Source organism: Microcebus murinus, chromosome 1 (genome assembly GCF_040939455.1).
Source record: "Microcebus murinus isolate Inina chromosome 1, M.murinus_Inina_mat1.0, whole genome shotgun sequence".
Lineage (NCBI taxonomy): Eukaryota > Metazoa > Chordata > Mammalia > Primates > Cheirogaleidae > Microcebus > Microcebus murinus.
Window position 1 is genome coordinate 123,888,173 of NC_134104.1, and position 25,075 is coordinate 123,913,247.

The 25,075-nt window shown below is 40.6% G+C and overlaps 1 protein-coding gene across 2 annotated transcripts in view; it reads left to right on the forward strand.

Annotated features, from left to right (window-relative positions):
• Positions 1-24,778, forward strand: part of CPNE4 (copine 4) — a 448,003-nt gene extending 423,225 nt beyond the window's left edge. For both annotated transcript variants that reach the window (XM_012766878.2, XM_076005366.1), the window contains exons 12-16: positions 4,270-4,324; positions 7,417-7,468; positions 9,759-9,892; positions 16,445-16,681; positions 23,018-24,778. In XM_012766878.2, coding sequence (XP_012622332.2) covers positions 4,270-4,324; positions 7,417-7,468; positions 9,759-9,892; positions 16,445-16,681; positions 23,018-23,152 — 613 coding nt within the window. In that variant the 3' untranslated portion in view covers positions 23,153-24,778. The remainder of the gene's footprint in view (positions 1-4,269; positions 4,325-7,416; positions 7,469-9,758; positions 9,893-16,444; positions 16,682-23,017) is intronic.
• Positions 24,779-25,075: the final 297 nt, after the last annotated feature.

Genomic DNA, 25,075 nt, shown 5'->3' on the forward strand with positions numbered 1-25,075 from the left:
TGTTTTTTTTTTTTCCAATTAGTTTACATTATCTGTGGATGTATGCTACCTATTATTGGAATGGGAGAGTCTAGCATCAATTCTAACCCACTTTTTTTTCTTTTATCAATGTAAATACTAAGAAAACCTATTCTTATAAATAAGTACATGGAACTGGAGAATTTGAATAACAATTCTTTCAATTCTGAGTTAGACACCAAAAAAATCATGTAATGGTCAATCGTCAAAGAAAAAATGTTTAATGATCTACCAGCTGACATCAGAACTGGCTAAAATTTATTTAAAGCAAAAATTGGCAACTACCTGACTTACAAAAGTATGTTTTTTCCTAGTGAATCATTCACCTTTATAATTGTACCATTATTTGATACTACAGAGATTTACCTCTGGAGCAATGCACCATGGTGCTTAAGATTCAGAACAGGTAAAGGAGAAGGGTAATAGTGAAAGGAACAGTGTGAATGGAGAACAGGTCTCTCCATCACATGAATTCCCAGATTGATTTCGGCAAAGAGTACATATGGATGTAGAGGAACTGAATACTGATTTCCCTTTTTTTAAAAGAAAAAAAAAGCCATGCTCTCCTATCCCCAGAAGGGCTTTGCATTTTCATGTATCCCAGTTTGAAGACCACTGTTTTAGAAAACAGTCTTTATTAAATGTCCCGAGGTGCTCTGAAATGCCATAATGCTCTGAATTAGTCTCCATTTCCTTATAAATACAGTAATTTTTCTTTACTCCTATTAACCTCTTGATTTATTTCAAAGTTTTCTTTAACAGGAAAAGTAAAAATGGTAATTAAAAACAAATCTTCCATCTGGAGGTCATTTGATCATGGTCATTCCCTAAGTTCAGGACAGCTTGCTCATAATCATTAAAGAACATGGGCTGTTTATTGTATTTTATACTATTTTATTCCAATAGTAAGAAATACTGCCTTTACCAATGTGGTAATGTACCCCTGAATTTTTCAGATTGTCAGTCTTCACCAATTATTTTCCTAAGAGCTGCTAAATGGCCCTTTGCTTGGTGCTGAGTGGATCCAATCTTGAGTTCTTTGAAGTGTTGACACACCAATGCTTCCTTTTTAGCTCAATATGCCTTCTCTCACTTCTTGCATAATAAGATTCCTCTTTGCCTCGTTTTATTTTTAAACAGAAAGAATGGATGTTTAAATCTATTGTGCTTAGGCTTGAAATTTTTTCTTTAGTATGTTTATTAGTTAGAGGCTTTGTGGTGGCTAACTTCAGAGAATTTATCCCTCCTGGCTCATTAATTATTCCCCTTGTGAGGCATTTTCCCTACCTTTCTGCTCTTGAAATTCAATTGCATAACAGTGCATCATGCTCAACAAACTTCAAATCCCCAAAGACGGCTTAGAAGGAATAAAAGAAATATCATTAAGGCTGGAACACTGGTTTAGTGATTACCAACGGATGGACTATGAGATCTCGCCCCTCCTAAACCCATCAAAGAGGAAACTAAAGGAGCATCCCAGGTTTCTCTCTTTTGGCTTTTGGGCCATCTTTGAGTTAGAAGAACTAGGACCCATCCCCCACCCTGAAAAGCTGTATTCCAGACTTAACTAGAAAGAACTTGTGAAATCCCCCTCCCAGATTCCTTCTTACATCCCTTTGCCCTTGTCTTGGTTAAGGAGGAATTGCTGAAGCAAAGTATTCCAGTATTTCCAAGGACTGGAGGTATATTTTCTTATATCTGTAGCTAATCCCTGGTAAGCTGTTGTCAGTCTCTATTTATCCACACTAATACTTTCTCCAACACATGCTGGATGCAATGGACCACAAAGCCAGGAGCAGCACAACAGTGAGAAAAGGAGAGCTGGTGATTTTCTGGAGAATTTTGACTTTAATTTTAAAGAATTCTGTCTTCCTTGTACCTCCCAACCCCTAACTTCAAATTTATTTAAATTGGCTATGTTTTGGCAAAATTTTGTCAAAGCCATCATTGTCTACTAGTGACTTCTAAATCAGTTAGGTAGTGATGGGTAAGAATCTGGCTTTGCTACCGTGTTTCCCCCGAAAATAAGACCTACCCATAAAATAAGCCCTAATAGGATTTCTAAGCATTTGCACAATATAAGCACTATCCTGAAAATAAGACCTAGTGATGAATGTGGCTACACAGCGTATCTGCACAACCCATGCATTTTGTCTCGGAGCCATAAAGAAGACGAGCAGCCCTTCTCATCTGCCCCATGAGAGCTCTATTGCTCGACATGAGAGATTGGGGCCAATGGTTCTAAAGGAAATAGAGTCGCAAGAAATTCAGGATGGAATTTGGGGTTTGGAGAGTTATGATGATGTTCCAGAAGAAAACTACTTAACTATATTTGAATAAATGTAGATTGTTGTACCGTACTTAAATAAAATAACACATTCCCTGAAAATAAGCCCTAGGGTGTCTTCTTGAAGAAAAATAAATATAAGACCCTGTCTTATTTTCGGGGAAACACGGTACTTTTGCTTCTTGGTCAGCCTTAGGGATGGGAGGATCCCCTTTTGCTCACAGAAGATGTTCAGGACAGTAAGCTCTATCTGAATTCCTTTTTTTTCCCCCTTTGACTGACTATACCAAAAACTGAGAATTATAGGAATTGTTACAAGAAGAAATCTCAGATGTGTTCTTAATGAGAAAGGAAATTAAAGGTAGATAGTATGAAAAGGACGTGCCCTTTGCCAAGAGCAATATTCTAGATCCCCATTGCAACACACCCCTGACAGCACAAAATTCGATTATTTGCTATCCAGTCAGGGGGCCCAATTACTGGAGGTACCAATAGAAAATCACATTTAATACTACATATATTCTCATGAATGTTGATTCTTCACTGAGGAAAAAAAAAAAGAGAGAAAGGAAATAAAAATATATATATAATTAAGGAAAAAATACTGTATGTAATCATTAAATTAAAAAGGTATACCAGAAAAAGCATGGGCTTTGGGATCACACAATCCTCCTTGGTAATCACCTTTGCCTGCTTATTTAGCCTTTCTGAGACTGTGCTCATTCATCTGTAAAATGGGAATGAATAATCAGTAGGTGGAACTTCCAGGGTTGTATGAGAATTATTAATAAATATGTACATTACCTGGCATTGAGCCTGGTACATTGTATGTGTCAATAAATGTGCTAATTCTTCTCTTCCTCGTCCTCTCACATATAGTACAATAAACATACATGTGAATGAATAAATTAGGAGACAAATTCCAACATGCATAAGAGAAACCAAGCCACAGGATATATATATGACTGTCATGGGTTTTCACAAGAATTCTCCCTTCTTTATGTAACCATATCTTGATTTAAATTCATACATTATCTATTCATTAACTAGTTACTGAGCATACATTCTATGGCAAGTTCTATGGTGAAGAGTGGGGGCACAGGGCAGTGGAGATATAAAGATATTGATACAAAAGACAGGGTACCTTTGAGTTCAGGAAACAAGAAAAGTCATGTGAACAACTTGTTGCTGCTGGAGTGTGATAGGTGGTGGACACAATGAGTCATGTAGAAGGCACAAAGCTCTGTCAGTGGCCACACTTACAAGCTTTCCATCACTTTTTAATATCCCCTCAGATCCAGGCTTGTCTGTCTTCTAACCGTGGCTCTAATTAGCAGCATGATCTTGGGCAAGTTACTTTACCTCTCAAGGCACTTTCCCACCTGTAAAATGAGGATAGTAATCTCTCCCTATAAATATTTTAAAAGATAATATATGTGAAAGATTCTAACATAGTCAACCATAGGAGTTTACCTAATTTGTGAACACTTTTCAAAGAAAACAGAAAATTGGACTGGTGGGGGGGATTGGTGAACTCTGCAGCCATTATATTTCTTGGTATCAAATCTAGCAAAAAGTTAAGGGAAGAGAAGTTGTAGACTTATTACTGTAATGAACTGTGGGGATTGTTTCTTGATTTTAATCATCTGTGTGATTGCTACTCCCATTACCAGAGATAGTCAAAGGCATGAGTCATTAGCCTGGGTGTGGTGGCTCACGCCCGTAATCCTAGCACTCTGGTGAGGCCGAGGCAGGAGGTATCCGTTGAGCTCAGGAGTTCGAGACCAGCTTGAGCAAGAGTGCCACCTCATCTCTATTAAAAAAAAAAAAAAAAAAAAGCCTGAGTCAGCATTTGACAATTTGACATAGCAACATGGCCTAGCAAGATAGTGTGGGTCCATATTTTTTCTTCATAATAGCTAAACAAATGAAGCAACTTCTTTTTTCTTTTATTTTGATTTCAGTGACAAGATGTTCCCAGCCTTTGGGTTTGGCGCCAGGATACCTCCAGAGTACACGGTGAGCACCTGGAGATGGGATCTTCTTTCACTTTGCTGTGGTTCCTGGATAACTTGGGTTTCCTTTGCAGCAGTCTCTCCTCTGTTGCCTCTTAATGCCAACTGTGTGAGTAGGGCCCCAAGAGTCAGAGTGGTCTTCAGAACCGGCAAGATTAACTCCTTAGAAACTGTCTCTTGCTGAAACCTGACCTGCCAGTATTCTGGGTGGGTCTTCTCAGAGGTCCAGACAAAGGAGTTCCATTGTTTAGCTTCCCATAGATATGGTCAGAGACTGAGAAAGCACTCAGGAAATTGATCTTCCGGGGCTCAGAACCTATCCATTCATATCTCCCCTAGGAGGTAGAATCAAAATAAATCCTATTGGCAATGCCAACTATGAAAGTCCCTGATGATGAAGTCTACAAACTCCCTCATCCCAAGTCTCTGAGCTCAAGTCTTGTGTAGGAGACACAGACAAGTCTTGAAGAAAGAACCATTATGGCTTAGAGGATTGAGAAGCCCAAAGGTTCTTATGAAGACGTTATGATCCTATTTGTTTTTTATAATGATTTCTCATGACAGAAAGAAGGCAAAGATTGTGTGTAGAGGAATTTGTGCTGTAACGGAGCTGAGGCACTCTACTGTGGTATACCAGATGCTTATGTGGAACACTCTCTACAGAGAACTGAGCTCTCCCAGGTGGGCAGAGCTTAGAGAGGCAGCAAGATCCCTGCCCCAGCTTCCACCTCCCCAATGCCTCTGAGGCCTGAGCTAATAGCAAGCAACACTGCCCAATCATTAATGTCTCTTTTACTGATTATGTCTGAGCTGCAGGTCAGGAGGAAGATGCTGACATTTGCTCTCTCACCAAAGCTGTCAGACAAAGGGCCTTCCCCTTCAGTGTTCTTTTTGAAAAAGGAAATCAATCTCCCTGTTACTACTGCGTGAGCAGTGGATGGAATGGCACATCTCCCTGAACTGTTTGCCTTCTTGTTTGCCTCATATTCCACGCTGGCCTTCCTGCTGGGCACGGAATTCTAGAAGCATTTGTTGGAAATAGAGCATATGGGGAGAAAGACTATAGAACAGGAGTTGTTGACTGGTGGCCTGTAGACATTATTCAGGCCACAAATGTGTTATATTTGACATATTTTTGTAAAGAAGTAGGCAATTTTATATAAAATGTCAGATTTCTGACTTCTCTCGAAAAACTGAAAGCCTGGCAACACTAAGATTAAAGATGACCTATGCAAGAATCAGCTGGAGCTGATGAGTTACAGTCCCATTCAGATGTGGTATCAGCTCCAGCTTGCCGGCAGGTGGGTGCTCACTTTCTTCTTAGAGCTACTGAGCCTCAAGCCTGGAACACCACCACCAGCCCAACTCCCCAGGGGTGCTTGAGTGGTCTCCATCACATCCCACAGGTGGTCTTCCACATCCCCACAGGTCTTCCAACTTAAACTTGGCCCAACAGTGCTGAGGACAAGGCTGGGTAACACACCTTGTTCCCAGCCTTCCTTTTCTCATTCCTGACATCTTCCTGGTTTCCTTTTTGGAGTAACTGATCCTTCTTGCTGTTTTCTGAAGTCCTCATGTTCTTTTCATCCCCTAGCTCCATCCTATCTGTCAGCTAACTTACTCTTCCTGCAGTCCCAGTAAACGCCTCTCATATTTTCCCACTTCTGTTCCCAAAAAGCCATTCAACCATCCCTTTTCTGTACCTGATTTCCCCTGTGCCCTAGATAAGCACTGGTGGTCTGAGCAGCTCAGGTGCTGCCCAGAGAGTTTACAAAGTCATCACAATTTACTTCTCTGGGACAAAATCTCAGAGTATGCATTGAAAGTGAAACCCAAACCCCATCTGTCTTAGTTTGCATTTCCCCAGGAACAGATATTAAAAATACGATTTAGATGCAAGTAGTTTATTTGAGAGGTGGAGGAAACCTCAACAGAGAACTGTGAAATGGAAGGAAGTCAGCACCAGGAGTATCATCAATCCAGTTACCACTGTGGCAGCTGGAGCTTAATTCTGCTGGGGAACCCTGAGAGATGATGTACAGCACACACAGACCCCAAGGGATAAAGGAGCTGGCATATTAATACATCTTCTCCTGTCAATTACTGATTAAGAGCTGCTCCCAAGGGACATTTTCCCAACACTTTTACTCTGTCACTTGGACAGAAAAGCAGACTCTGAAGACCAGAGAAAAACTTAAAGTAAATAAAGCAGGTAAGATGGCTGGAAGTCAGCTGACTTGCCTGGAAGTGCTAAGGGCAAGAAAATATGAGACAGGCACCAACAGCCTCACCTGTAACCTCCCACTAAGAAAGGAAATGTCTTTTAACGCGGTGACCTATTTTATAGCCACCCCAAAGAGTCAGAGCTTGGAAACTTCCTTTGAAATAGATTTCTCCACAAAATTCCAAATGATTCATCAAAACTGTTCAGATGCCAGAATGTCCGTCTTATTTTATCAGGTTTTTGGGAAGAAAAAGTAAACAATATATTATTTGACCTTGTGGATAGGTCCTGCCAAGTAGAGGGATTTGTGTTGGAAGGTTACGAGGTATATTACTTTATTACTTTTCCAAAAGTAGAGTGCAGTCTATTTTACCTATATATATGTGAAAGTTCTGCTGCCCTATAGCTCTGCATATCATGTTAGGATGATTCTGAAATGTCAACAGCTTAGCTGGAGCCTTTATAACCATCAGCTTGGGTTATTAAGTTATCTTTTTCTTTTTAATCCCTGGGTCCAAATAGAGCTCAGCAAAATCTAAGCCTCCAGTCTGTGGCCAATTCTGTCCAGAAGCTATTTGGAGTTCATTTTTCTGAAATCTTGTCTTAAATTTTTAAAATATGTCTTATTGTCCCCTCCTGCCAGGGTTTATCTGATTCCAAAAAAATCTTCCTGTCACCTCAACTCCACAGGGAGCTTAGAATTCACCCTCCATCTTAGATTGATTGTGTAAAGGCTTAAAATGGTTCCTGCTGCTTAACAATAATGAATGTAATGGGCATTTGTTTGCAAACTCTAAACCCCAGTGGTTCCTTACTGGATTAAAGTTGTAATTCTTCTTTCTTCCTGTTTTTAAATTTTAATTGATGTCTAGGTCTCTCATGACTTTGCAATCAACTTTAATGAAGATAACCCAGAATGTGCAGGTAAATCACAATATAAAAGAAAGCCAATGTCTCACAGCCTTTCCTTTTGCACTATGTTAGTTTCTCTTACTGATATAGCATATCAATTATGGTTGTCCACAGCAGACAGGTAGCCTTTCTGTATCCAAATAAACCACTGCACCACTCCAAAGGAAACAGAGAGCCATAGTAACAGATCAGAAAAATAAGAGTAAAAGGTAGAATGCAGAGGAGGTATCCTAGCTTACAGCAAGAATATTGACCCCAATCCCGGATTCCTCTGACTAACGCTAGCTGGCTAGCTAGATAAGAAGAATGGGGAGTTTCACTTGATGGACAGTGATGAGATATCCCTCTTTCTGCTTTCCAAATTTTCATCAAGTGTTTTTTTTACAACTTCGTCTATATGCAGGTATAAGGAGAAGGGAAAATATGAAAAAGATTTGGCACTTTCAGTATGTTGGCAAAGGATGTGGCCTCAGTGACTTTGAACAGGTGGTATCATGTCTTTGTGTCATAATGAACCTTCTCAAAGTCCATGTTTCCTTATTTCCAACCAGAAGATTCCACAAAATAATGATGCTGAAACTATGATGTTAAATTTCATTCTAGAATTATTTTTCCTGCTTTCTAAGTAACCGAGCTAAGAACATTTGCTGCTATGAAGATCATAAGACATTTTATAGTAGAAATGCCCATCTCTCTCTCCTTCTTGCTAAGGAGGAAGTGGAGGTGGAGCAGGGTTAATTCGGATCCAGTGAGATATGTAAAGCATCCAACAATTTGTATCACAAACTTAACACTTAATGACCAAGAATGTGATATCAATATCATTGGGTCTGAACATAGTAACCTCCAAGACTCAACCTCCATTCTGCCATTATTCCTTTCCATGATATCTTGGTTTATTATGGTTTAGACTTTCCTCATCCTCAACTCTCCCCATTCTTAAACTATAAGAGTGGTTTTCCACCAAAGCAGAATAAAATATAAACCCTAGTTGTTACCTGTTTCATAATCTTAGAATTCATCTGCCTGGTATTTTTGAAAAGGAAATCAAACTTGCTTATCTTACGCAAAAACTCAAGAACCAAAAGAGATAAGGAACTTCCACTCAGCATCACTTAATTTCAAAAACAAATTGCAATGTGATTTTGAGTCTGTCTTTAGAATGTCAGGCTTTGGGGCAGGTGGGTGAAGCCTTTTCAACAAGGTTAGAAGCATTTGCATACAGGCAGAACAGAACAGAACTTGCTCATCCAAAATCCCCAAGAGCTGGTTTGCAATGCATGGTGGCTGTAGAGAACAACCTCATGAGGGGCTTGTGTGGATCTCCCTGGCCCAAACAGGACCAATGTGCTATTTTAGGATAGAAAGAGATGGAAGGACAAGTTGGAAAAAGGGAAGGCAAGAGATAACACAAGCACAGGCACCAAGAGCAGCCATTTGAATAAAAATCATTTGTAATGTGACTATTATTTGGGGATCAGGAGTATAACATGAAATGTGCATTCAAGACTCTCCAAATACTAGGAGAAGCTGCATAGGCAGGGCTGCCTCTCTTAGTAGAGTCCCAGGCTTTACTATAATATTTCCTGGATGGAAGTCCCCTTTGAATGAGAGGTTGACCATGGTGATGACCATCCATCACTCATCTGTACTACCACTCCCAGTGGGTGAGTCTATCTGCTATTTTACACAATCATCACATACTCAGTAAGCATCTACCATGTGCCTGACACTGCCTCAGGCTCTTTTAGGAAATACAAAAGTAAGTAAGTCATGATTCCTGCCCACAGGGAGTGTAACATCTGTAGAGATGGTGATGAGAACACACAACTCTTATAGGAGTCCCTGGTGGTAGATACTAGAGTCAACATAGTGGTGTGGAAACTAGACTTGCCTAGTGGCTGAGGACACAGCTCTTAGAGCCAGGCAGACCTGGGTTGAAATCCTGAGCCTATAACTCACTTACTGTGTGACCTGGGGCTGATCATTTAACTTCTTATGCCTCTGTTTCTTCACCTATTTTATTATGCTATGAGGATCTAATGAAATGTTACATGTAAAGTGGGATATTAGGGAAAAGTTTGTGGAAATGTTGCTTTTGACGTAGGCCTTTAAAGAAAAGAATGATTTCGTTGGGGAAGGAGGCAGCAATAGTAGCAATGTGGTATTCTTTTTTTTAGCTGAAGAACATAAATGCGATGTTGATAAGAACTATTTGGAGAAAGGCAGTGCTACATTTTTGTGTGTGTTTGACGATAAATATATTTGGAGGAACTATTGATCTTTGCTAATCTCACCTTAGGAATTCAAGGCGTTGTGGAAGCCTATCAGAGCTGTCTTCCGAAGCTCCAACTCTACGGTCCCACCAACATCGCCCCCATCATTCAGAAGGTTGCCAAGTCAGCCTCGGAGGAGACCAACACCAAGGAGGCCTCGGTAAGGAGAGGGCGATTTGCCTGCTCTCAGGAAGTTTCCCTTCTTCACCTGGATATTGGCCATAACACCCATCCCACTTGGCCAATAAATTCCAGCATTCCTACTTGTGTGAATTTGGACAAGTGACTTAACCCCTCTCCTGTCCTCAGTCTGCTCATCTGAAAAATGAGCATAATCAAACCCATCTCTGCTGGGTTGTAAGGCTTAGAGATGATACATATCCAATGTCTACCACATTGCCTGAAAACAGGCGACACTCAACAATGGAAGTTACTATATTCGCTGAAGTATGTCATACCTACCTCCTATCCCTGGAAACAAACAAACAAACAAAAAACTCCACCCAAATATAGGCTTGCTTTCCCAACATACCCATACTACAGATGGAAGCCAAACTCCACAGAAGTAAAACAATGGATGATTTTGCACCCTGGTGGTGAAGTGCAGCAACACAAAACATTACAGCAAAGACTTGTTTCACATTCTATGGGTTTTCTTAAGAAAAATGCAAGCTAAGGCCAAACAGAGTTTAGATTTTTCATCTAGCATTTTAGAAGTAAATATATTATCATAATAACTTTCGTATATATCACTTTAATGATATCAATAGATTTCTTTTTAAGCTTTATGGATTTTTTTTCAGATTTAGTAGACTATTACTGATGTCTGATATTCTCTTTAATTTTATCCTGGGTTCCAGGATAGTGAGTTTACATAAAGAAAATAATATACTACTCCCCCATCTTTTTACATCAACTCATCTATTCTTCTTGTACTGCACCCACGTTCTCAGCCTTCCCTCATGTTAGGATAGACGGAGGACCACACTGCTACCTGATGTCAGCCTCTCCTTCTGTGCATGGGGGCATATCCCTTCCCAGTTATCCAAGGATTGTGACCCAGCCATTATATTCTCTCTCTTTCTCCTTATCATCTATTATCTTCTATTCTTTTCACTTTCTACTTCACCTGCTACCAAAGACTTACTCCCATTAGCAAATAAGTATTCTTGCTAATAGAATGACTCATTCCCAAATAGCAAGTAAGCATTCTATTGTATCTCCTGTTTAAGTTAAAAATCTCTCCCTTGACCCCATTTTACACTTTAACTACTATTCCTACCTTTTTCCCCGCTCTGATCTATGCTTCACACAGAAACCAGATTGATCTTTTAAAAATACAATTAGTATTATGTCAGTCCTTTGTTCTAAATCCTCCAATACTTCTCAACGTGCTTAGAATAAAATTTAAATTCCCTAATATGGCCTAGATGGCACTATATGCCCTACTCCCTGCCTACCTCTCTGATCTTAACTCCTATCACTCTCTCTTTTGCTCCCTGGATTCCAGCCACACTGACCTTCTTGCTGTTCCTTAAATACACCAAACAAATTCCCATGTCCAGGCATTTCCACCTGTTGCTCCATCAGGGTTTTTATCACCCTAAACCTGATTAACTATCAACTCCTCTGAAAGTTCCTCCTGGTTACCTTATCCAAAATAGCCAGGCCACCCACCCCTACCCTGTCTTGGATTTACTTTTCTTCTTAGCACTTATCACCACCTGAACTACTTTAGATGCATTCCACTGTTTGTGTATTTTGTCTCCTCTACTTTCATATGAAAGCTCTACAATGAGAAGACCTTATTCACTAGTGTATCCCCAGTATACAAAACAATGCTTCACACAGTATGTGATCAATACATACTTATTTAAAGAATGAATATGAAACCATTCTAAAATTACTTTTCCTACATATAAGATGATAAGTACTTTGAATTTTATCTTGCAAAATTTATGTGTATCTTAAATATTGTACATCTTATATGCCAGGATGGTGTTCCTGTTGTAGTTAAAATTTGAAGTCTCTCCTACTTGAAAAGATCAGAGTTCCCAAGGTCCCTAGAGGGAATGACAGTCGCCACATGCCTTTGCTCAGTCCACTGTCTCTTTCCTACATCTGAGTAGCATGTTCAGCTCCTCCAGGCTTGGGTTATTTTGTGACCTACAAGGGAATGGGGATAGTTTTAAGCAAATTTTTATTTTAGACTAATAAGTTTAAAATGTTCTTTCATTTACATAGCTGACCACAGTTTCGATCTCCTAACCAACATCCATCAGGTGACCAGAGTTATCCATGAAAAACAAACGTGCCTAATCTGTGTGGCATCTTCCTTACCTCTTCTGCTCATTACATGTGTTCTTGAAATCACTATCCAATGATTTGACCACAGAAAGGCTTGAAGACCCTGTGCAGTCAGTTGCTGACCTCTGGGGAGCTAAAGGTGTGTCTCCTTGGATAACAAGTTCAGAATAGTCATTGACCATGGACATATTGGCCTTTAAGCTGGACAGAGCCACTCTATAATCTGGGATCTCATCCAGCAGAGATGCTGGGAGCTTGATGCTGCCCCAGTCTGCTTCAGGTGTTGAAGCTAAGAAAATCATGCCTCCTCTCTGCTCATCTTTTCTCTTCTCTTGAGAATCCACCAACAATTCTCAGCATTGCAAACCAACACTCCACCAGTCTGTGGACTCTTTGAGGCTTCCCCTACTATGTCTCTCTCTTACCACATAGGACTTGGACAAATTTGAACCTTCACAGATGCAAGATTTAGGGATCAGGGTTGGACAGGATCGGCAGTTAATTTTATTTTTTATCTTTTTTTTTTTTTTAGCACCAGAACCCATTCTTCAAACAATAACTTGCTTAGAATAACCCAACATATAAAATACATGAACTCACACACATACACACACACACATAATTCTTGCCAAATTTAGGTTAACGGGTAGAGTCAAAACTTGTCTGTTTTCCTGTACCCTTTTATCCCCAGGAGTATCTGAGGCATCCCTAGGGCATCCACAGAGCCCAGTTTAAAACAGGATGGTCTCATCCCCTCTGTGGTACCAGAACCCACCAGAGTAAAAAGAGAACAGGGCTGGCATAGGCCTGGATTTGGGTCTTACATAAACCAGAATAAACCAGCATGAGTTTTTGGCCATCAATCACTTCTCCAGGGCCAGGTGGGGCTGGTCTGAAAGGACGGCCAGGAAATGGGACCATATGCAAGAAGCATCCAGTCCACATATCCCCAAAAATATTATCCCCATATGCCAGGAATAGATGCTTTCCCCCAGAGGTTTCTCCTGTTCTTTGAACAGTTTGTGGTTCAGGATCCTTTGTTGTCACTGATTGCTAAGGGTCATAAACTTGAACCTCTTAGGCCAGCTATGCTAGGGAGTCTGTTGCTATAGGATTTTCTCCTTTATTTTGTGGAACTCTCCTAGAAAAAAGAGAAAATCCCCTCTTTATCTAAATATGACCTCAAGTATATTCAAAGGCTATTTCGTATTTCATCCCTGAGCATTTTCCCAGCCTGACTTTGGAAGGAACTGTTACTGCTAGCCTTATTGGAAATTTCCTTCAGGGTTTCGATCCAGCAGTCTGCAGTCTATTACCTTTAGCTAGATGAAACCTGGAGAGATCGGATTCTAGAATCCCGACAATCTCTCAGACCAGGGTTTCTTAACCATTTTTGTTCCACAAACCCTTTAGCAGCTGGTAAAGCCCACAGACCCCTTCTCAGAAGTATTTTTAAGTGCACAAAATAAAATATATGTTACTAAGTAAACAAATTATATTGAAATACAGTTAGCAAAATATTTTAAAATGTGACAAAGAAGCATCATAAATATAAAATACCTGTTTTATATACATATTAAGTTATGAGAACCAGCAGCTAGTCTAATAATTCTGTAATTTCTGAATAATGGTGAGTGTAAACAGTACATTGAAATACCTGCAGCCACTGTACTATGTCAGGAAAATATCTGTGATTTTTTAATTGGTGACTAAGTCACAAGTACAGCTAATACTAATTTGACGTGTTGATTACATTTATAATTGAAACAAGATAGATTTCTATTAGAGATTCATGAAAATAAAAAAGTAATTTACCCCAAGTTCACAGACTGCCTAAAATCTTTCAACAGTCCATAGACCCAGATTAGGAACACCTGCTGTAGATCAAAGGGCAGCAAACTCTATCTCACAGCCTGTTTTTCAGTGGCTTGAAAGCTAAGAATGATTTGTACATTTTTTAAAGTTTCAAAAAATCAAAAAAAGAAGAATATTTAGTGACACATGAAAATTATGTAACATTCAAATTTCAGTATCCATGAATATAGTTTTATTGGAACATAACCACTCCCATTCATTTTACATATTGTCTGTGGCTATTTCCACACTACAGCACCAGTGTTAAGTAGTTGTGACAGAAGCCATTATGGCCTGCAAATTATTTATTAATTTCCCTTTTCCCATTAATATTTATTAATGTCCCTTTAAGAAAACAGTTTCCTAACTTCTGCTCTAGACCATTACAACTCTAAAGTTTCTCAGTGTGGTGCTGTGACTGTCAAGGATTTTTTTGTTTTGTTTTGTTTCTTGAGGCATTGCACAGTAGGGGAGATTTATCCCCTGCACTGTAAAAATCAGATCAGACCAGAGTTAGGGGAGGTGGAGAATAAAGGAAAGGATGCAGAATTATGGATTCTTCAAGGGCCCACCTGCTCATGAATTGCAGGCAGTCTCCTTTCAGGCATGGCATCTGCCCTGCCCTCTAAGCTGCACACTGGGGAGGGCGACTTGTGATTCTGGTGCATTCCATACCCTTCCCTCCCTCCCTCCTCAAACCACCAGCATTGCCTCCTTCTGTCCTTTTGCTCTGTATCTTCCTAGCTCCTTCATCACCTCATCCTACTGACACCCTCCTCTAAACTCCCAGGCCAGCTTCCTTGTCAACATGTAAGACTCAAGAAGCATGGATAGGGATGGAAATACACAACTCAAATAAATTTGGAAATTAGGGGGTTGGATAGGATTCTAGGTAGGTGGTTAAGTTAATGGACATGGAACAGACTCGGTCTTCACATTAAACTGTATGGAAAGCATTCAGAACATGTGGCTGTCTTCATCATAGTGTGAATTTCAATTATGTCCAGTGCATTTTTTTGTTTAAAAACATTTTTTAAGGCTTACAGAGAAAAAAGGAAACTATTTAGAACTGCCAGCCTATTTGCAAGCTTAAGTGTATGATTCTTAAAACCAGAAGTTTTCAAAATGTAGGTCTTCTGTTCAATCTTTCTCTTTTGAAATATGGCAACTTGGAATGGTTTGATCTTCCCACATTTATTCCCTGTGAATGTTGGGGAAATTGCAGGGATTATATGGGAAGTTCTTCTGAGTTCAGCATGAGCTAGAGCTCACAAATCTTCTTCTCTCCCATCTTACCAAGAAAGGCCACCATGGTGCCTCCCTTGATGACTAACAGCAGTGATGACCTCCAATGAGTTTTCCTTCCCCAGACCCCAAAGCACTTCCCTGCTGCTGAGTGCAGAGCCTTTCTGCCAATCCCATCTCTAATGAGTGCCTGCAACTTCTCCAGGTGGAAAGAGGCCAGACAGGCTGCAGGCCAGGAGCCAGGACTTCGAGCAGGAAGCCACAGGGCACCACAGTCTTCTGCATCTGTGCTGAAGAAGGGCCACCACCTTCTTGGCACATGGCCTTCAGAAGGAGAGATTGCAACCCTGACCCTTCTTTAGCAGGGCTTAGACTAGTGCCTTCCAGTAGAAACATAATGCTAGGCACTTATATAATTTTAAATTCTTCAGTAACTGCATTTTGAAAAGTAAAAAGAAACAGGGATATCAGTTTTTATAATATATTCAACCCAACATGGCCAACATACTGTCATTTTAGCATGTATTTCATATAAAAAATTATCAATCACATATTTTATATTCTTTTCTTGTTGCTAAGTCTTTAAAACCTATGTGTATCTTACACTTACAGCATCTCGGTTTGGAGCCTAAGTTATCATCACAAATAATTAATATTTATTTAGATTTTATAAACCAATAGTTGAAAGAGTATGTAGATTCACATACATAAGTTGCCCCAAACATACGTAAAAGGTTTCCAATAACTCAATTGGGTATCCATTTTTAAAGTTAAACTTAAATTAATTAAAATTAAAAATTTAGTTCCTCACTTGCTGTAGCCACACTTTAAGGGCTCAATAGTCTCATGGAGCAAGTGGCTATTGTATTGGACAGCACAGCTTTAGATTTTTAAATATCTTTGAGCTGAAGAAGATTGTATAGATGATCTGGCCCCACCACTCATTTAAGAAATGAAGAAGTTGAGACCCAGAGGAGTTAAGGGATTTTCCCAGGGTTTCAAAGACTGAGGCTGGGTAGCCAGTCCTCCTGACTCTCCATCTACTGCTTCTTCTATCACATTTTACTTTTTAACTGTCAGTAGGGTGATTATTATAATTAAGCTATAATTACTGTGACTGTGTTTAAGCTCCACTCATCATAACCTTAAGCCTTTAGAGCTATCAGCACAGGCACTCAAAAATTGTCCATTGTCACCATTGCTTTGGTCAATATGCAGTGAAGCCACCCAGATACTAACTGGTATCGTATTGTCCTTGTCTCCCCCACCTCTATGTTGCCCATCGTCACCTGGCATCTGATGGCAGCAATACTTCATCCTCCTGATCCTGACAGATGGCGTCATCACAGACATGGCCGACACCCGGGAGGCCATTGTCCACGCCTCCCACCTCCCCATGTCAGTCATCATCGTGGGAGTGGGGAACGCTGACTTCAGTGACATGCAGATGCTGGACGGTGATGATGGGATTCTGAGGTCACCCAAAGGAGAGCCTGTCCTTCGAGACATCGTGCAGTTTGTGCCCTTCAGGAACTTCAAACACGTATGCATTTACATCTTGGGGGTGCTTCCAGTGGGAGAGCAGAACCAAAGCGTGCTCACCCCTCACATTTGTCCATCAGTGTTTGTAGTGATCTTCTATTCGTGAAGCAACACCAGCTACCCCTTCCTGGGCTAAGCCCTCTCCCACAGCAAGGACATGCAGAGCTTTACTCTTTGGAGAAAGTATAAACTGAGTTATAGATAAGGAGCCATGTTAACTATGGTAGCCAAATTTTACCAATGCTTACTCTCAGCCATATAATTTAGTGCCCCCAGGGCTGCCATTCAGCCATTTACAGTTGGGCATCTTGTTCCCTGCCCAAGTGTGCCTGGCCAAAGTAGCAAGGGGAAGCCAAAATTCAGCCTGGGTTCTGTTGATCAAGCCATATACCCTGGCAGAAGTCTGTTTGCCTTGGAAAAGTATATTTTCAAAATGATAGAATCCTAAATCCTCTATAAATACATAGTAAGCAGCATCTAAGATTTATTTAACTCATTCAGGAGCAAGATGACAAAGCTAGTTCCAAGGAGTATAATAAGACAGTTAAATATGGTCAGTGAGGGGGAAATGCTGGAAGAAGTTTGCTGAGATATATTCAAAACTGGTTGGTGATCAACAGGGCTAAAAAACAAACTCATAATCTTTGAATTACCTTCTCTACTGAACAGAAATCATTTGCCTTCTATCAGTTTTCTACAAATCAGCAACTAACTTTACAGTCTTGGGCTCTTCCCAGAAAGAAATAGTAAGTCAAACAACATTGCATTCCTCCATGGCCTTGAAGCAGGCATATTAGAAAACATTGAAACAGTGCTCAGAAATAAAATTTTTTCACATTCCCAAATTTTGGATAATTAATAAGTCCCTGGAAGAAGTAGCACCTTTAAAATTTCCACAAAACCCTAAACCTATTGAGCTACAATCACCCAGAGAGACACCTTCTGTAATTCACAAAAGGCTCCATCTGGTCTAGTGATGGCCCTGCAGACCCCTCACAGCCTCCCCCAGCTGTGCCTGGGAGTCTGTGGGGGTGACATGGTCATTCACAGACAGTCCTCTGTGTTCTTCCAGTCTGTGCCCCTTGTGAAAGCTGTCCTGGAGCAGAGACTTTCCCTAGCCCCTGCTACCCACTGAGGCCTTCCTTCTGCGCTGTTCTTGGTGCCAACAATGCCACTCCCAGGGGCTGGTGACCAAACTTGAGCAGCCCTGGCAGGAGGGAATATGCAGAATCTTCAACATCCTGAACTGCTCTGCAGTATCCTCAGAAAAGAAGAGAACCCTCTCCTTCCCATGCTGCAGAGTGCCCTCTGTCACTTGAGCCCTTAATGCAGTGAAGTCTGTGTCCCCACGTCTCAAGGATCCCTGCTGGAAAATGTCTTCATCAGCTTCCACTGCCCCCCTCCCCTCCCCTCATAGGGCTCAAGTCAGCTTCTCAGGCCAGGGACAGGAAGGGACAGGCAGCATACCATCCCATCCACTCCAAATTTCCCTCCTGATGCTAATTTGGTAAAACCAGATAAATTTATCTCATTCAGATAAATCCCAACGTTCTTCACAGCCAGCTTATTATATATGTCCAGATACATCTGAATCCCAGTTTGGGCTCACACTGGGACCCCAGCTATACTGTGCAAGGTAATTATAGGGGGTAGAAAGATTAATGGGTGATCATAATAAACAATGACCTATCCTTCCACCCCATATACTTACCTTCCTGTAGCTCTAATATCAGAGCCTTTAGCATATGCTCCTCAGAAATTGCTGTGTGACCTGCTGCCTTCTTAGGACAGGTTTTAAAGTGAGCATTCAGATAAATCACCAGCTCAGCAGCTTCAGCTGAACCCTAGAGTTTATGACCTGCCCAGACCTTCTACGGAAGTTAACTGCACACTTCAGGGCTCCTTGAATGTTGTACGGCCATACAATTACCATTCTACTTTTAAGGGGGGTTTCAGTGTAACTAAAATCATTAAAGGAGCAGAAAATCAGCCCTTGATTACAGAATGGAGTGCAGAGAGAGTTTCCAAGTAATAGCAGCAGGAACCAATCTCTCCCACAAGCTCTCGGGGCAATACATGTGGGTAAGAGGTAATTGTGCTGCTATATCCCATCCTCAACTTTCCCAAGGAGGAAATTTCCAAGTAAAAGCACTCATTAAATAAAAGAAACTCACCAAGCCCTCAATTTATCTGCATACGGACAAAAGAAGTAGCGTCAAAAAGAAGTAATATTCTTTACAAGGAGGGATGTGCTAGAGCAGGCTAAATTTGCTGGAATTATGTTCATCAATGAAGCTAGTTACCTCCCATAGTGTCCAACGTGGAGGGAAGGGTGTTCTTCCAGATTTTTATGTCCTGCTCCATTTTGTCAGCCAGGCAAAAGTAGTAGCCACATCACTGAGCACCACCTATAACTTGGCCTGTGTGAAGAGTAATCGAAGAGCTCACTCCCTAGGAGATTCATGAACTTCCCCAAACCCTGCTCTCCCTGTCCCTGCCCCATGCACATGTGTGCCACTGAACCACGAAAGGTTCTACCCTCTATCCCCAAGCCTCCCCCTCTTCCCCAAGCACTCATGGAGTGCCTGTCCTGTGCAAGGCACATACTAGACACTAGGACCACAACAAGATGATAAAGCCATGGACCTAGGCCTCAAGGAAGTTACTGGAGAATTGCAGGATTAGGGCAAAGGTATTACCAGAAAAATCATGTTCTAAGCAAACTATGAGTGGTTGAAAAGAACTAAAATGGTGCTATAGGACTTTAAGGCAGAGAGAAGTAGTCATGGGGAAAGCCTAACAGCTTATGTCAGGTATTTGAGTAAGGACAGAGGTTGGTAAGCAGGGACTTGAGGGGCATCAGCAACAAGCGGTGGGCCCCAAGCAGAGAGAGGAGGTCGGTGCTGCTCGGTCTCTGTGCCACATGGAGTCTCCCGCCACTCTGAGGATGACCAAGGCAGAATGCCAGGAGCATATCCACCCCAACTTATCTTCATGGATTTCAAATTAGATTTTGAAAACCATTTCATTAGCCAAACTAATCTACTCCAAATGTAATAAGCCATAAGTAAGAGGGAAAGTGAGGAGCTTAGATCATTTTATGTAAGCCATTAACCCATGAATTGCCTCTCTTTGTCCGCTCTGTGTGATAACTCAGAGCTTTAAATTATACGGGCTACAGGCTCTTGGTCCATTTTCTGCTACTATAAGAGAATACTACAGACTAGGCAATTTATAAACAACAGAAGTTTGTTTGGTTCATGGTTCTGGAGACTGGGAAGTCCCAGAGCATGATAACAGCATCTGTCAAGGGTCATCCCATGGCGAAGGGCGGAAGATGGAAATGAACATGCAAGACAGAGAGAAAGAAAAAGCACAAGGGGCATATTCCCTTTTATAACAACCCACTCTTGTGATAACTAACCCAGTCCCTGATAATAACCTTTTATCAGGGCCCTCCTCCCAACATTGTTACATTGGGGATTAAGTTTCTAGCACATGGATTTAGGGGGCACAGTCAAATGGCAGGCTCCAAATTATGTGGCTCTGGGCAATTTATTTAACCTCTCTGTGCCACAAATTTTCATCTGTGAAATGAGGCAAATGATATATGCATTGGAAGATTAAAGTGGCATCTATGTAAAGTTTAGTACAGTGCCTGTTCCACATAGATGGTTTAAAAAAACACCTTTTATTACTGCTATTACTAGCTGCTTTTATATTTTTGGTCTTTTCCCAACTACTTAATGTCCCCAAACCCTTATTTGCTTGCCACCAGCACAGATATGCAAAGGAGTGGGGTATTCACTTAGGAATTGTGCTACACAATATGGTAGCCACTAGCTACACATGGCTATTTAAGTTCATTAAAATTAAATAAAATTTAAAACTCAGTTCCTCAGTCACACTAGCCTCATTTCAGGGGCTCAATAGTTGCATGTGGCTAGTAACTCCCCTATTAGACAGCAAAAATACAGAATATTTCCATCATTGCAGAAAGTTCTCTTTGACAGCCCTATTCAGAAATATTTTTAGCTGCAAGTAACAGCAAATCCATCTTACAGTGGATTAGATGAGTGGCTCTTAATCAGAGGTGACATTTCTCCCCAGGAGATATTTGGCAATATCTGGAGATATTTTTGATGATGACAAATGTGGGACCTACTTGCATCTAGAAGGTAGAGACCATGAATGCTGTTAACATCCTACAGTCCACAGGACAGTCCCCCACACAAATAATTATCCAGCCCAAAATGCCAATAGTGCCAAGGTTGAGAAAACCTATATTATACAAGTACGAATATATTTTTCTGATGTAGCTGGAAGTTAGAGGCTGATGGCTGCTGGCATCTATGATTCAATAGTGTCAGGGTCAGCACTATGTGATTCCCTTTCTATTCCTACATAATGATAAAAGTAGGCTGCTATAGCTCCAGGATTTAGTTCAAGAGAGAAAGAAAGGGGAAAAGGAAACAGAGCCATGTCTGTCCCCTGTAACCAGGAAAGAAAAGCTTTCCAAAAAACATCCCTCAGGAAAATTCCACTTCTATCTTAAAGGACAAAATTGGGTCACATGGCCCTCCCTATATACAAGGAAGGCTAGAAAATCAAGTATTTAACTTTCTAACCTTTATATAAGACATGACCAGGGAGAAAATGGTGAAAATTACTTTTGTATCTGCCCTGGTGTACACATGGACCATGGTCTAACACACAACCCTGAGCAGTTATTTATAAAATAAAAGGGCATCTGTGGGTCTCAAACATCCAGCATGCTATGGCAGCTTCAAAATGGGAGGGATCACTTTAGAAAAACTCTGAAATCTGGAAAACAATGTTTCAAATTTTTAAAAGATGCGTGTCTCTCTTTTTTCTTTATTATTTCAGCATATTACAGGTGTACAAATGTTGAGATAACTTATATTGCCTTTGCTCCACCCTAGTCAGAGCTTCACGAGTGTAAAAATAGTTGTCTCTTATTTTGAGACTCTGTGAGATGGCATATATTCTTATTCTCTTCTATTTTGCCTCTGAGAACATTAGGGCTTAGCAAAGTTGAATGGTTTAGTGACAAACTACATAGAAAAGAAAGAACTAGAAACCAGGTCACCTGGCATTGAGTCCCACCCTCTTTCCTTCGGAGTCTTAACTTGTTCACTGGTCACTCTGCCTCAAGTTTTCAACCTCTTCGATAGTATGTAGTAATGAGGCTCAGGAAGTTGAATTTACTTGCCCAGGGCTCATGCAGTTAGTACTAAATTCTAGAACCAGGAGTCAAATCCAGCTCTGCATGGTAGCAACCTCAACCTTTCTCTACTGCAAAGTCATCACCAAAGATCACATGATCCTGTGCCCCTGCTCCAAAATCATGCAGTAAATCCATAATGCTAATAGAATAAAGGCTAAATTAATTAGAATGATATTCAAGACTCTCCATTGCCTGGCCTCCAGTTCATTTTCCAACTGAATGCCCAACCAAACCTGCATCCTACACACACACATATACATACACACACACACACACACACACACACACACACACACACACACACACACACTCACACACTTCCTTAAGCCACAGGATAACTCACTGTCCCTAGAATGATCAAATGCCATTTCCCTGTCCCTTCTCTATGTTTTTAAAATATGCCCAGCTTAAATGCCACCTCCTCTACATTTCAAAAATATCCCAGCTTAAATGCCACCTCCTCTTGGAAGCCTCCAAGATAACTTAGTCTCTTTGTTTCCTATGCTCTGGTCAATCACAGTGTTTATGACTGACTCTCTGGAGCAGGGCTTCTCAAATTTCAATATGCATACAAATCACCAGGGCATCATGTTAAAATGCAGACTCTGATTCAGTAGCTCTGGGTTGAGTCTAAGAGTCTACATTGCTTATAAGCTCACATGTAATGAGAAGCTGCTGGTCTGTAGCATGTGTTATGTTCTACCTCATAGTAGAGTTAATATTGGCCATGCCAGTCTCAGGGAGACCCCTCACATAATTACAACTTTCCTGATGGCAAGAACCATAGACCTGTAAAACTTAACTTGGTGCCTTAAATATAAATAAGTCCCAAAAATTGGAGGCAAATTGGAAACAAAACTACAGAACAATTCATTCTGTCATCAACTTTTCCCATCTTCAGATGTGAATAGTTTTATATTTTGAGACAGGCATAAAAAATATAATGATGAAATTAAAAGTCTATTTTCCAACAATCTGAGAACTCTTGCTTGGAGCAGCTGCTCAGAGGACTCAAATCCTTTAGGCCGAATCTGGATCAGATTCCTTTGATCAGAAGCCAAAGTCATGGTGATTTCTTCTTTTCTGCAGGCGTCTCCAGCTGCCCTGGCAAAGAGCGTGTTGGCCGAAGTCCCAAACCAAGTCGTGGACTATTATAACGGCAAGGGGATTAAACCAAAATGTTCGTCAGAAATGTATGAGTCTTCTAGGACACTAGCGCCATGAACTCCACACACTTTTACAGAGTTCTGAAATACTATTCCTGCTAATATTTAATATGTCTACTACTCCTGTACTTAAAAAAAAAAAAAAAAAAAACACGTACACATTTAAAAATAGCACGTTTTGGTGATTTTTAACTAACTGACAATTTTTTTTGCATGTGTAGCCCCAGGGCCTGGATCTGTTAAGCCCTATGTATTGTTAAAGACTTTTTACAAAGAAATACAAATAATAATAACTTAACTCTTTACATTACAGCATGTCGCCTTGAAATAAAATGGTATCTGTATCCATTTTTTATACAGGTTTGTTGAAATTTTGCTAAATTTCTTATTATCTTTACACTATAAAGCATTTTGAAACATTTATTGAATGTTGATAGCCAAAACATATTTGGTTTTATCTGCTACAAGATGAGAGACTTTTGAAAATGGCAGATGCATGGACTGTATTTTGCATGTTTAAAATAAAAAACAATCCACACTGTTTTTGCAGTTGTTATCTATAATTCCTCCCTGCTAAGAATGGTCTCTCTACTAAAGAAGAGTTTTATCCACCTAGAGGTGGTCTTTTTGAAGTAGGTCTGGGGCATGTAGCCCAGCACCTCTCAGACTTTACTGTGCACACAGACCACCTGAGAGTCTTACTATAATTCAGATTTTGCTGCAGTAGGTCTGGGCGGGGCCCAAGATTTTGCATCGCTAACGAGGACCCAGGTGATGCTAATGCAGGCCTTGGCCTGCACTAAGAGTGGTGAGGTTCTAGACTTTAGTGTGTCATGCTAGAGACCATCTGAAACAGGGCAGCTCCTACTCTGCTTGAGAATGGCATCTCCTCCCTCCAGTAGCATAAAGGTCCTGCCTGTCTCAGAGGTGAGAGTAGAAAGTAATGAGACTGATTCCAGAAGCTGCACACCCCACATCAGTCTCACTGCTTTATAGTCACACCTCTTCCTTAAACAAGACTAGACAGTGCTCCTCCTGGCTGGCCCCTGCCCTTTTAAAGGGGGTATCACACACCATCGCATGGATGGTCCCATTTTTATGTCAACCCCTAGGGATGACCTCAAATAGTCTTCATTAGGACCACAACAATGGGGCTTGTCCATAGCCAATGGCCATGCAATATGGCTCCCCACATATCTGGTTTACCAAGTTAACCTCTGAGCTTAGCATGGGGCTTCTTTTTGCCTTTTTGTAATCACCCTGAAAGCAAACTCTATACGCAGAAATGCCTGGAATCATTGCTTTGGGTGGAGGTGTTTTGTTTCAGTATAAGCTGACCAGTCTTGAACCAAAACAATGAATGTTTCACTTGTATGATCTTCTCACAGAGAAATAGACAAGTGTTTGTAAGCATAAAAGGCACAAAGTGGAACTTATTTTTGGTCAGAGAGATGGGGAAGTAAATCACAAGGCAAAATAAATCTCTTTGTTGGGGGGAGCAGTATTAACAAGCAAAGCAAATGCCTAGTATGATTTCCAGAGTTATAATTATAGATCCTAATCTTGCAAATACATGTCAACCAAATGCACAACATTTTGGGAATGATGGTAAAAAAAATGTATGACTGAAAAACTAATAAATATTTAAACTGTATTGTTTTATGAATAAATTGGTTACTTACAGCATTTTTTTCTAAGAGTTGTGGTCTTGTTTCTCCTTTCAAGGCAATTTCCTAACAGTGATTTATTTCATGTAGTTAACATGGCCTTAGGATTAGGGATAGTTCTTCCACAGTCCAACAGAAACATGTGGGAAACATTGGTACTAACAAACAAGGACTTAAACTACTTAGGTAGTATATTACACAAATATCTGGTGGTTGTTTCTAACCCTAAACCAGGACATGAGCTTCCATATCTATGTACCTGGCACCCAGTGAGAACTCAATCAATGTTTAACGAACACAGAGATGACTAATGA